This window comes from Ursus americanus, chromosome X (assembly GCF_024610735.1).
Source record: "Ursus americanus isolate L20-20 chromosome X, mUrsAme1.1.p, whole genome shotgun sequence".
NCBI classification, from domain to species: domain Eukaryota; kingdom Metazoa; phylum Chordata; class Mammalia; order Carnivora; family Ursidae; genus Ursus; species Ursus americanus.
In genome coordinates, this window is record NC_142164.1 from 15,693,891 (window position 1) to 15,706,504 (window position 12,614).

Here is a 12,614-nt window from a genome sequence, read left to right on the forward strand (position 1 = left end):
TGTCATGTGTTCACTTGGTTAGACGGCACACATTACAGGCACTTCCCCTGGCCATTTCCAGCCAGAGCGTGCTGCAGGGAGGTTTCCAGAGATGGAAGGGCATGGCGGAAGAGAAGCCAAAACCCTTTCGTAGCTCGCACACATTACTTACTGCTGGTCTGCTGATTCACCTGTTGCCCAGAGTCGGCAGCTGGGCCCAGAATGTCTCGACCTTCTCCTGGATTCTCCCTTGGTTTCTCTATCTCATTGATGTTCGCGTTTAGCCCCATGAAGCAGGGCCCCGGATTCTGCAGATACCCTTGTCACCAAGGTCAGAGGCGCTTGCTTGTTCTTATGGGTTTCCCAGTCAAGTCTGTGGGTTTTAGCCCAAGAGTTTACCCCCCTATCCCAGTTGAGGTGACAGCACCCTTCCAGAGACAGCTTAACCACATTCCACGATTAAATAAACAAGACCAATTTTCTGTACCAGCGTCACCACCAGCAGCAGTGACAGCATATACGCCCCCACTTTTTCTGCATCTCTAGTCGACTGATGCAGACAGGAGGATGACTAGATTTTATTAAGCCTCATTATACCACTGGCTTCTAGAGTTTGGTAGTCTTCCCTGGGCTGATATATTGTAGATAGAAACACCTTTGAATTTCACTTTTTACAATTTGTTGTTCAACGTTTCCCACTCCAGCATAAACAAACACCATTATTGATTGGAAGTGTCTTACGTCAAGTGGCTGTAACGGAATACCATAGACACAGTGGCTTAAAAACAACAGAAATCTATTTCTTGCAGTTCTGGAAGGTGGAAGCCCGAGATCTAGGTGCCAGCACGATGGGGTTCTAGCGAGGGCCCTACTCCAGGTTGCAGATTGCTCACTTCTCGTTGTGTCCTCATAGGGCAGAAAGAGCACAGGAGAGCTCTCTGGGGTCTCTTTCATAAGGGAACTAATCCCATTCAGGAGGGTCCCATCCCCGTGACTTAGTCACCCCTCCAAAGGCCCGACCTCCTAATACAATCCCACACAGGCACAGCCTCCGCCACCATGAGCGTCCCCCTCCAGAGCGGGACACGTGTTACAATTGATGGACCTACATTAGTGCATCATGGTCAACAAAGTCCAGGGTTTATATGGGGTTCAGTCTTGGTGTGGCACATTCTATGGGTTTGGGGAAATGTCTAATGACATGGATCCATCATTATACTATGAGACAGCATTTTCACTGCCTTAAAAATCCTCCGTACTGGGGCGCCTGGGTGGCTCAGTCAGTTAAGCATCCAAGCCTTGGCTTTGGCTCAAGTCGTGATCTCGGGGTCACGAGATCAAGCCTCACGTCAGGCTCCCCACTCAGTGTGGAGTCTGCTTGGGACCCTTTCTCTCCCTCTCCTTCTGCCCCTCCCCCCATGCTCTCTCTATATATACAAAATAAATAAATAAATCTTTTTAATCTGTGCTTGGTCCATTCGTTTCTCCTCAATCTCTCCAACCTCTGCCAACCGCTATCTTATTGTCTCCAGCGTTTTGCCTTTTCTAAAATGGCAGACAGTTGGAATCATGCAGTAAATGGCCTTTTCATATTGGCTGCTTTCACTTATTAATATGCATTTAAGGTGTCTCGATGTCTTTTCATGGTGTGGTGGTTCATTTCTTTTTAGCACTGAGTGAGACTCCATTGTCTGGATGTACCAGTTTACTTATCCATTCACCTACTGGAAGACAATGGTTGCTTCCAAGTTTTGGCAATTAAGAGTAAAACTGCCAATAAACACTTTAAGTGCAGGTTTTTGTGTGGCCGTAAGCTTTAAACTACTTTGGGTAAAATACCAAGGAGAGTGATTGCAAGATGGTGTGGCAAGCGTGTGTTTAGTTTTGTAAGAAACAGCCAAACTGTCTTCCAAAGTGACTGTATCATTTTGCGTTCCCAGCAGCAATGAATGAGAGTTCCTGTTGCTCCACATCCTCATCAGCATTTGGTGTTGTCAGTCTTATGGATTTTGCTGTTTTCATTTGCAATTCTCTAATGGCAAAGGATGTGGATCATCTTTCATAAAAATAATAAAAAGAAAAGTCCTTTATCACGTATGTCTTTTGCAAATCTTTTCTCCCAGTTTGTGGCTTGACTTCCCATTCTCATGACATTGCCTTTCATGGGGAAGAAGCTTTTAATTTTGATGAGGTCCAGCTTGTCAATTTTTCTTTCATTAATTGTGCCTTTGGTACTGTACCTAGAAAGTCATCATCACACCCAAAGTCTTCTAGGTTTTCTCCTATGTGATCTTCTAGTTTAATGGTTTTCTATTTTACATTTTGGTCTACGATTCATTTTGTGTTAACTTTTGTGAAGGATCTGTGTCTAGATTTGGGGTTTTTTTTGTTTTGTTTTGTTTTGTTTTTTGTACATGGATGTCTAGTTGTTCCAGCACCATTTGTTTGAAGAGACTGCCTTGGGGGCGCCTGGGTGGCTCAGTCGTTAAGCGTCTACCTTCGGCTCAGGGCGTGATCCCGGCGTTCTGGGATCAAGCCCCACATCGGGCTCCTCCGCTGGGAGCCTGCTTCTTCCTCTCCCACTCCCCTTGTTTGTGTTCCCTCTCTCGCTGGCTGTCTCTCTCTGTCAAATAAATAAATAAAATCTTTTAAAAAAGAGAGAGAGAGAGAGAGACTGCCTTGGCTCCACTGTATTGCCTTTACTCCTTTGCAAAGATCAGTTGACTATTTTTTATGGGCCTATTTCCAAGTTCTCTATTATGTTCCATTGATCTATTTGTCTATTCTTTTGCCAATACCACACTGCCTTAATTATTGCAGCTTATAGTAAGTCTTGAAGTCGGATAAGGTCAGTCCTCCAACTTCCTTCTTTTCCTTCCTCCTCTTCTGGATCTTTTGCTTCTCCTTATAAATCTAGGAAACAGTTTATCAATGTCCAGAAGATAACTTGTTGGGATTTTTGACTGGGATTGCATTGAATCTACAGATCAAGTTGGGAAGAACTGACATCTTGACAAAGACTGGAGTTTTTAACTCTCAGACTTGTCCACACTAAAGCATCCAACAATTTGCTGACCACAGTTCAGGTTTTTCTACCCTGGCCCTCATTCTCATGGTGGTTTCCTATCATTAATCTCTGCTCCAATAAACCATGACCCCCTGTTATTTGCTTGTCCATCTCTCCAATCTTGGGGGCAGTGGTCTGCCCTGCGTCTTCCCTTCACTTACAGATCCAAGAAGAGTTGTTGGTTTTTCAGTCTGTTCAGCCTCTCACTTGTTGGGATCGAGTGATAACTTCCAAGCTCTTTACATGCAGGACCAGAAACCAGAAGTCAATGATTTTTTTTAAATGTTATTACATCTCTCAAAAAATCAAAAGTTAGAATTACCATATGATCCAGTAATTCTACTATTGGGTGTTTACCCAAAGAAAACAAAAACACTAATTTAAAAAGATACATGCACTGCTATGTTTACTGCAGCATTTTTTAATAGCCAGGATATGGAAGAAACCCAAGCATCCATCAATAAATGGATAAAGATGAAGATGAGGTGTGTGGGGGGGATGTGTGTGTGTGGTGTGTGTGTGTGTGTGTGTGTGTGTGTGTGTGTGTGTGTGTAATGGAATATTACTCAGCCACAAAAAGAATGAAATTTTGCCATTTGCAACGACGTGGACAGAGCTAGAAGGTATAACATAAGTGAAAGAAGCCAGAGAAGGACAAATACCATATGATCTCACTCATATGTGGGATTTAAGAAACAAATGAACAAAACAAAAAAGAGACAAAACAACAGACTCTTAAATTTAGAGAACAACCGGTGGTTGCCAGAAGGAAGGTGGGAGGGAGGATGGCTGAAATAGGTGAAGGGGATTAAGAGCACACTTACCGTGATGTCATGTATAGAAGTGTTGAATCACTGTATCGTACGTCTGAAACTAATATAACACTGTATGTTGATTATGCTGGAATTAAAAAAAAACATGATTGCATCTCATAGTTTTGTATGTCAGGAATTTGAGCAGGGCCAAGATGGCACTCATTCTGCTCCATATGGCATCAAGTGCTATTAGATGGCAGCTGGACTGCTCTGGAGCATTTTGTTGTTGTTGTAAACTACACATGAAATCTACCACTTTAAAAGGTACAAGTCAGGGGCGCCTGGGTGGCTCAGTCATTAAGCGTCTGCCTTCTGCTCAGGGCCTGATTCCAGGGTCCTGGGATCGAGCCCTGCATCGGGCTCCCTGCTCCACTCCCCCTGCTCGTGTTCCCTCTCTTGCTGGCTGTTTCTCTCTCCGTCAAATAAATAAATAAAATCTTTTTCGACGTCGTGCAACCATCACAGAACTATCTGGTTCTAGAAATTTCTTACTATCCCCAAAGGAAACTACACTAGCAGTCATCCCATTTCCTCCTCTCCCCAGCCCCTCGGAGCCAGTTATCTCCTTTCTGTCTCTATGGACTGGGAAGTTCTTGATATTTCATATAAATGGAATCATACATATAGGCCCCGTCTTGTCTTTTGTTTGGCTTCTTTCATTTAGCATCGTGCTTTCAGTGTTCACCCATGTTGGTGGCGTGTGTCAGTACCCCATTCCCAGCAGTGTATGAGGGTTCTGGTTTCTCTACATCCTCAACACTTGTTCTATGTCTTTTCGATTATGATCACCCTGGTAGGTGTCAAGTGTCATCTTATCGTGGTTTTGATTTGCGTATGTTCTTTGGAGTTACATTTTTCCAAAATAATTTTGGCCTGTGTTTCCTTAGACTGCCTCTTGGCTGTTGAGTTGAAAAAATTCTTTTTATATCATGGATAGTGGACCCCTATTAGATGTATGCTTTGCAAATATTTTAAAACACTCCCACCCTATGGGTTGTCTTTTCACTCTCGATAGTCCTTTGATGCACAGCTTTTCATCTCGATGAAGTCAAATTATCTATATTTTTCTTTTGTTGCTTGTGCTTTTGGTGCCGTATTTAGGAAACCATGCCAAATCCAAGGTCATGAAAGTTAACTCCAAAGTTTCCTTCTAAGAGTTTTATGGCTTTAGCTCTTATTGATTTTAGTTAATTCTTGTTTATGGTATGAAGTGAGTATCCGACTTGTTACTGATTTCTAGTTTGATTCCACGATGGCAAAAAGGATACTTTGTAGGGGCGCCTGGGCGGCTCAGTCAGTTAAGCGTCTGACTCTTGATTTTGGCTCAGGTCATGAGCACAGAGTCATGGGATCGAGCCCTGAGTTGGGCTCTGCGCCCAGTGGGGAGTCTGCATGAGATTCTCTCTCTCCCTCTCCCTCTCCCTCTGCCCTCTCCCCACTGCTTGCACAAACTCTCAACGAATAAATAAAATCTTTTCTAAAAAGATACTTTGCATGATTTCAATCTTCTAAAATTCATGGAGACTTGTTTTATGGCCTAATATATGGGCCGTCCTGGAACGTACTTCGTGAGCACTTGAGAATATGTACTCTACTGTTGTCCGGTGGGTGTTCCGCAGGTGTCTGTTAGATCTAATTGATTTACAGTGTTGTTCAAGTGCTCTATTTCCTTACTGATCCTCTGACTACTTGCTCTATCCACTATCGTGCTAAGCCTAAAGCTTAACCAGAGGTGAAATCTTATGGTCTCCTCAGGTCTTTTCTGACTCTGAGCCCTGCCCCGGGCATGCACATGGTTTTCTAGATACCCAGGTACACACGGCAGCATGTCAAAGCCCTTATTCTCCAAGGTAACTCATTCCCCTGTGTTTCCTTCCAGGAGCTGGGCCAAACAGAAGCAATCACTCCCCTTGTGTCAGTCCTTCCAGGAGCCCCCAGACAGGTTGAAACAGACAAATACAATTCCTTGGGACTAAGGTCCACTCTCCTCCCTCCAGAATCAGGAACCCACACGTAGAATGCAAGCTGCCATCCTTAAGACCAGGGAGGGGGTTCAAATGCCCCCAAGAATACATTCAAATGTCCCAAAACTCTTATCATGTTTCGATGGCTTTTCTCCTGATTCAGCGTTTGCTTGGTTGCTATAAATCTTTGGCTATCTTCATTCTGACAGGTTTTTCAGTGTGTCTGGAGAGGCGTTGACCCCCCCAGAGAACAGTTCTCTGCCATTTTCCCCAACATCACTGGGTTCTGTGAGTGATGTTCTGAAGCTTAAATCCTAATGTTAATATCTTCATTTAACAATGTGCACGGTTTTCTGAAAGGAGTAACACATCACAGGAAAGATAAAACTAGAAATTTCTCGGGGCCCCTGGGTGGCTCGGTCAGTCAAGCATCTGCCTTTGGCTCAGGTCACGATCTCAGAGTCCTGGGATTGAGTCTCACCGCAGGCTCCCTGTGCAGTGGGGAGCCTGCATCTCCCCCTGACCCTTCCCTGCTCGTGCTCTCTCTCAAATAAATAAATAAAATCTTTAAAAACAAAAACCTAGAAATTTCTGTAGCATTACCAAACTTGTGAAAACCCATAAAATGATTTATTTTATATACGCAAACTCAAAGTCTCTTTGTACACTTAAATTTTTGCAAATTAATACAGACATCACAATACTGTTCCATATAAACCTTTGTATAAACATTAAAGGAAACATATACATTATTTTTTTTTCTTTTAGTGCTTCCAAAGCACAGAATGTCCAAGTCCACCTGAAGACTTTCTGGCGTCACATGCAAGAACAAATGTTAGGGTTGGGGCAGCCTCAGGTGCACTTGGTGATGTCTCTAGACAAAATAGAAGAGAGTTGGAGGTAGATCGTTTGTGACTCTCCCTGTCCCCTCCCACAGAGAAATAAGTTACCCGAATAGCAGCTTTCTTACTCTTTGATTCAAACTGTCCTGCATATTGCGTGGTTTAGAAGGCACGACTAGGAATTGTTGAAAACTTTGTTCGGCACACACAAGATGACCAGTTGGCTTCTGGACACCTACTCTTTCTGGAGGACAGAGTAAGGGCACTAGCAGAGCTCCACTTACAGATGGCCCCTAGTCACTCTGGAAATGCCCAGAACAACAAAGCTCCGCGGAAGAAACCCTGATCACATCTCGTAGGGGCGACAGTGTTTACTGAATTGAACCTGCTGATTTACTAACTGGGAAAAAACAACAAAATAACAAACTAATACTTTCAAGGGAAACTCTTAGGGCAAAAGCCAGCTTTTACTTCCAGAGACTTATAAAATTTAAAAAAAAAATTTTAATTAAAAAAAAAAAAGCTCCATGGCTTTTTCTTAGCTTCAGAAAGGCAATTCCCTTGGCTAAAACATTCTAGGAAGCTTTAACAGTATCCCATTCCATCCTACAGCACGGAGAACTCGCCCTTTTTGCTCCCTGGTCTTTGCATTAACACGACGATCTGCTGTTGATGTGATTAATGTTGTTGAGGTGGTGGTGGGAGTCTATTTTTTCTAGGACCTTCTCAAGGTACTGGATCAAGACTCGTCTTTTAAACCTAAAAAGAGAGAGAAATTTTATTAACTGGAAGATATTAAAAGCACTTCCAACATGCATGGCACCGTGCGGGGGACAAAGTGGGGATGGAGAGCTCCACGGGGATCAAAAACGCACCCCCGTGTAAAGATGGGGTTTAGCAAGTACTCACAGTGCCAACTGGGGGAGGGTCCAAGCCCACCTCAGACTGTGGTGAGCCCAGAAGATACCGCGGACTTGGGTGACTCAGTGGGACTCAGACACTATCAATCTAAATGCCTCTGGAGACCACCCAAACTATTCCTCCCCCTGTCCTGCACTGGGCCCGACTGCCTTAAAAAAAAAAAAAAAGACATTCTCCTCTTTACACCCACCTTGCGGCTTCCTTGATGGTAAATTCAACAAATTGTTTCTTGACTGCAAGAGGTCCTTGCACTTCTTCAAGCAAAATGAAAATCCTTTCGTACTCTGAAGACATAAAAAAAAAATTCAGTATTTAAAAAAAAAACGAATGGGAAATAAAATTCAGTCTTTACACATCCTCAGGAGTCCTTCTTCACGGGTGGAAAGTTATATCTAATTTGTATTTTAACCACTCAAATCAAAACATCCACCCATTAGCTACTAAGGAAACTCTCGTGAACACTGCACAGATGTGGTAGGTTGAGTCATGGCCCCCAAAGTTGTCTGCGCCTTAATTCCCAGAACGTGCAAATACGTTATCGCGTATGGCAGAAGGGACTTGACTTTGCAGATGTGATTAAGTTATGGCTCTTGAGATGGGGCGATTATCCAGGCTTCTGCATCAGCATAGTCACAAACACCCGAGGAAGAGGGAAGCTGTAGAGTTGGCGTCAGGGAGAAAAGATGTAAGGATGGGAGAAGAGGCGAGGCAGGAGAGAAGGCGTTAATGTGACCGGCTCGAAGACAGAGGAAGGGGCCAGGAGCTAAGGAGTGCAGGCAGCCTGCGGAAGCTGGAAAGGGCACCGGCACAGATTCTCCCTACAGTCTCCAGAAGGCTCGCTGGCCTGCCAGAGCCTTCCTTTTAGCCCAGTGAAAATAATTTCAGGATTCTGACTTCCACCACTGCATCAGAAAGGTGTAGTGGGTCCTTTTAGTTAAAGCAAGAGGAAATCACTTTAAATGAAGTGAAAACCCAAAAGTTCCCCAAAATGTACCTCAAGAGATAGCACGAATCATAGCATGAGGACCTTCCGTTATATTATTGACTCATGTTCTTTCACTACTTACTTCGTCCAAATTTCCGAACTTCCTTCATTAGCTGATGTTTTATATCGGCATTGATTCCTTGTGCCATGGCAGGGGTTATTTGGAAAGTGTTTGGTACAGTTCCCAAAGCAGACGTTACTGAGACTTTTCGATCTTCTACAGAGACGCCACCGTTTCTGCTTCCACCTAGAAGTGCGTTAGCCCCAGGTTTGTGAATCACGCCATCCTTCCTCAGACTAGCAAAGTCATCAGACAGAGAATCCAACTGGTTGTGTGGAACACCATCTCCAGCCATATTCATAAGCTCGGGCGGAGCAGATTTTGACAAGAAGCCATCAGGTGGGATCTGACCATTTTCCATCTTCTCCTCATGGACCTCAGGGATGACAGTGACATCTGGAAAGCAAATTAAGAAGTTGAGCTGTGAGGTAGGTGCGTTCTATCCAGCCCACAGGTAGATCCCCAGAACTCCTCAGTTGTGAGGAAATTCTTCGTTTCAGAGAGCAAGAAGGTGTACAGATGGAGTCTGAAGAGCCCCCCCACCCTGCAACTGAGCTCAGGAAGATAATACCACAAAACCACTTTCTTCTCTTCATGGCGCTCTGAATACATATGGAAACCAAGCGAGACAGGACAATGAATAAGCCTTCTCAGATCCCTGGCATCCATGGTGTAGCGGCTGCCCACACTTTACAAGCTGAAAAGCAGCAAGTCTCACTTGATCTCATGATTCCTGTCACTGACATATAAAATGTCTGCCCGGCTTCACTGACCTTGGCACCACACTGCATGGGCCCCCTTCAACCTTCCTCCTCTCTCCCTCAAAAGTTCTGAGGAAACAGAGGTGCCCACTAGGTCTCAAGGCTCTATATGGACTCCATCACCAAAAATCCTTGTCTGTGTATGATTCTCATCATTCCTCTCTGTGACAAAGAAGTGGGTTTCCTTTTACTCCCAAGTCTGATCTCCACACTTCATATGCTCAGCCTCCTCTGGGCCGGGCACCGAGCCAAAGCCGGGGGATCAGCAGGGAATGAGACAGACGGAAACAATCCCTACCCTTATGGAACTTACATCCTCCTGGGGGAGTCGGACGGTACGTGCACAATGGGCAAAGGGAATAACACGGTTTGACTTTGTGTGAGGAAGGAAGGAAGCAGGGATTTGAGCGAGAGCAGGAGGGAAGCCTCCACGACCGTGTGGTCGGGCAGGGCCCTCTGAGGACGTGACCCCTGGGCAGAGCCGGGAGCAGGAGACAGAGGCGGCCTGTGCACACGCAGAGGAGTTCCAGCTGCCGGGAGGGCCGCACAGGGCCCCTAGGAGGGGACGAGCCAGGGCCGTGGAGCAGAGGACAGAGGCAGAGAGAGCTAGAAGGACACAGAGAGGACGCATGTAGGAAAGGATGGCAGGGCCAGGTCGTGCAGGGTGTGCGGACCAGCACTGGGAGCTCAGACTCTGTTCTGAGAGCTGGGGGGGGGGGGGCGGCTTGATGACGGGTTTCGGGATGGACGTGACACAACCTGGTTTCTGTGTGGGCACGGTCACTCTGGCCGCAGCACGGTGATTGGGTTAGACAGGGCCTAGAATGGGAAGCAGGGAAATCAGATGAGAAGCTGCTGTAGTAGCTTGGGGACAGATGGTGGCAGCATAGACTCAAGGGATGGAGACAAAGGGGGGCGATAAAGGAATTCTAGTGGGTGTCAGGTTGCCTGGATTTGCCAAGGGAAGGAAGTGAGAGAAGAAATAAGAGAAATCACGGTGACTCCAAGGCTTTTCACCTGAATCCCTGGGGAAAAAATAGTGCCAGGGCTGGCCAGGGGCCGGTGCCCACGTGCTCGTGAGTGGATTGCACCCTCCTCTTCCCAATCTGGCTCAGTGACCTCAGGCTGATGGCCTGACATCGATAATGCTGGCATTATTTACACTGTGGAAACCCGCAGACACTATAATCCAGGGCTTCACCCTCCCAACCCCCACACCCTCCGACAGCTGGCTGTCACACACAGCTTTACCAACACACTGCCGGATGGTGTCACTTAAGATTAAGCGTCACACACTGGGGACGGCTGCGGGGAGAGATGTTTTGGAGAGGGCGGAGGTGAGGCTTTCCAATGAACGCGTGAAACCAACCGAGTTTTGTCTGCCTATCGGACACCTAGGTGGAGATACCATGTCCATCGATAAATTTAAGTCTGGCGTTTGGAGCAAGTTGGAGTCGAGAGGGGTAAATACCCGAATTGTTGACATATGCATCTCCTGGAAAGCCCAAGACTGTACGGGATCACCTGGGGGAGGGGAGAGGGGCCAGGATGGCGCTTCGGGTCCCTACACTATTTACAGGTGGGAGAGAAGGGGAGGAACCAAAAAAGGAGGATGAAGAGGGGCTGCCATAAAAAGGCAAAGAAAACCAGGGCTCGTGGTGTCTGGGAACCCGAGAAAGTTTCCGTGCAGGAGGGAGCGAACAACTGTGCCAAGTGACACGAAAGAACAATGGCAACATGCGGCAGACACGGGGGACCCCGATGACCCCCGTGGCAGTGGAGGGGAGCGGCAGAGCCGGACTGCACATGGTGAGAGCAGGAAGAGGAAATAAGGCCACAGAGCCAGCGCAGGCCCATCCACGCTCTTCTTGAGCCCGTTCGCTCCTGCTGCCTCGGGCACCTGCTTCCTCTTTCTGACTCACACAGCAACGTGCTCCTACCTCTACGAACAGGGCCTCCACTCCCCACGGGGCACCTCTGCACCTACCACATAGCGGATTCCCTACCGGTTTACTTAACGACCATAAAGCGAATACAAACGAAATGAGTACAAAGGAAACTAAAGTTGCTTAGTGTCTTAGTCCTCTAGGAGCCATAAGGAAACCACAACCACTACTCTATACCTGTACGGACAAGGGTGGGTTTTAGGAGGTTTGGATAAGATGGTAACCACGAGGCTGAGGGTGCTCCCTTTCCGCCCACGTGGTTAGTTACAGTAGGTGGTGTTTGCGGTTTCGCCAACAGCAGGGACATACTCCGCCTTCTCTTAGGTGACAGAGGGCTGCTGGCTTCTCCGGGACGCTTCACTTTGTTTTGTGGCCCTGCCACGAACTCATCGGCTTCATCAATCATCATTCCCTAGAAGACATCAGTGAACGTGTTCCGTTAAAGATCATGAGTCTCACCGCCGACACAGACCTTGCTCACGGGCCAGGCCTGCCACGCCCCCCACACCGACCCGGTGCTCAGAAAGCACCACCCCGGAGCGCCTGGGTGGCACAGCGGTTGAGCGTCTGCCTTCGGCTCAGGGCGTGATCCCGGCGTTGTGGGATCGAGCCCCACATCAGGCTCCTCTGCTGGGAGCCTGCCTCTTCCTCTCCCACTCCCCCTGCTTGTGTTCCCTCTCTCGCTGGCTGTCTCTATCTCTGTCGAATAAATAAATAAAATCTTTTTTAAAAAATTAAATAAATAAATAACCCCAAATCTGGTTAAGCCTCTAGATTCAACCACCAGTATACAACAAACACGGCACAGTCGTGATTACCCAGAAAGCCTGAGGAATGAGCAACTCTCATCAACGGAAATGGGAATAAACCCACAGTGACCCTTCTGAGGAAGGACAAACCACTCTGAACCAACCCTGGGTAAGGGAAACAATTCCCTTTTGTGTGCTTTTGTGCTTTATACGCATCATTAGGAAATATTGATTATCACTGTACAGAATGCTGCATGTTGATGGTGGACGGCAGGCAGATGGAAAATGTCATTCCCCAGACAGCAACCTCGCAGAGATTCAAACATGGCCGCCGTGGGGGCTTTTCACTCTCGGGGGTAAAGGATGAGAGCAAAAGTGCAGAAGGGTGGCTAAAAGCTGTTCTCATCCAAGAATATGAAAATATTTTCATAAAATCATGATAAATGACATTTCCAAGGCACTTTCCAAAGCAAAACAGTACAGAAAGGGGAAAGCACATTCCTTGACCATTACCACATGTCAGG

General features: G+C 46.5%; 1 protein-coding gene across 7 annotated transcripts in view; it reads right to left on the minus strand.

Annotated features, from left to right (window-relative positions):
* Nucleotides 1-6,433: 6,433 nt before the first annotated feature.
* Nucleotides 6,434-12,614, minus strand: part of INTS6L (integrator complex subunit 6 like) — a 52,094-nt gene continuing 45,913 nt past the window's right edge. For 5 of the 7 annotated variants that reach the window (XM_087859853.1, XM_045800037.2, XM_087859851.1 and 2 more), the window contains 4 exons: nt 11,651-11,753; nt 8,656-9,030; nt 7,779-7,872; nt 6,434-7,426 (listed from right to left, as the gene is read on the minus strand). In XM_087859853.1, the coding sequence (XP_087715979.1) occupies nt 7,318-7,426; nt 7,779-7,872; nt 8,656-9,030; nt 11,651-11,753 (681 nt within the window). In that variant the 3' untranslated portion in view covers nt 6,434-7,317. Of the gene's footprint in view, nt 7,427-7,778; nt 7,873-8,655; nt 9,031-11,518; nt 11,754-12,614 lie in introns of all 7 variants that reach the window. The other 2 variants (XM_045800034.2, XM_045800036.2) reach the window with 1 other exon arrangement.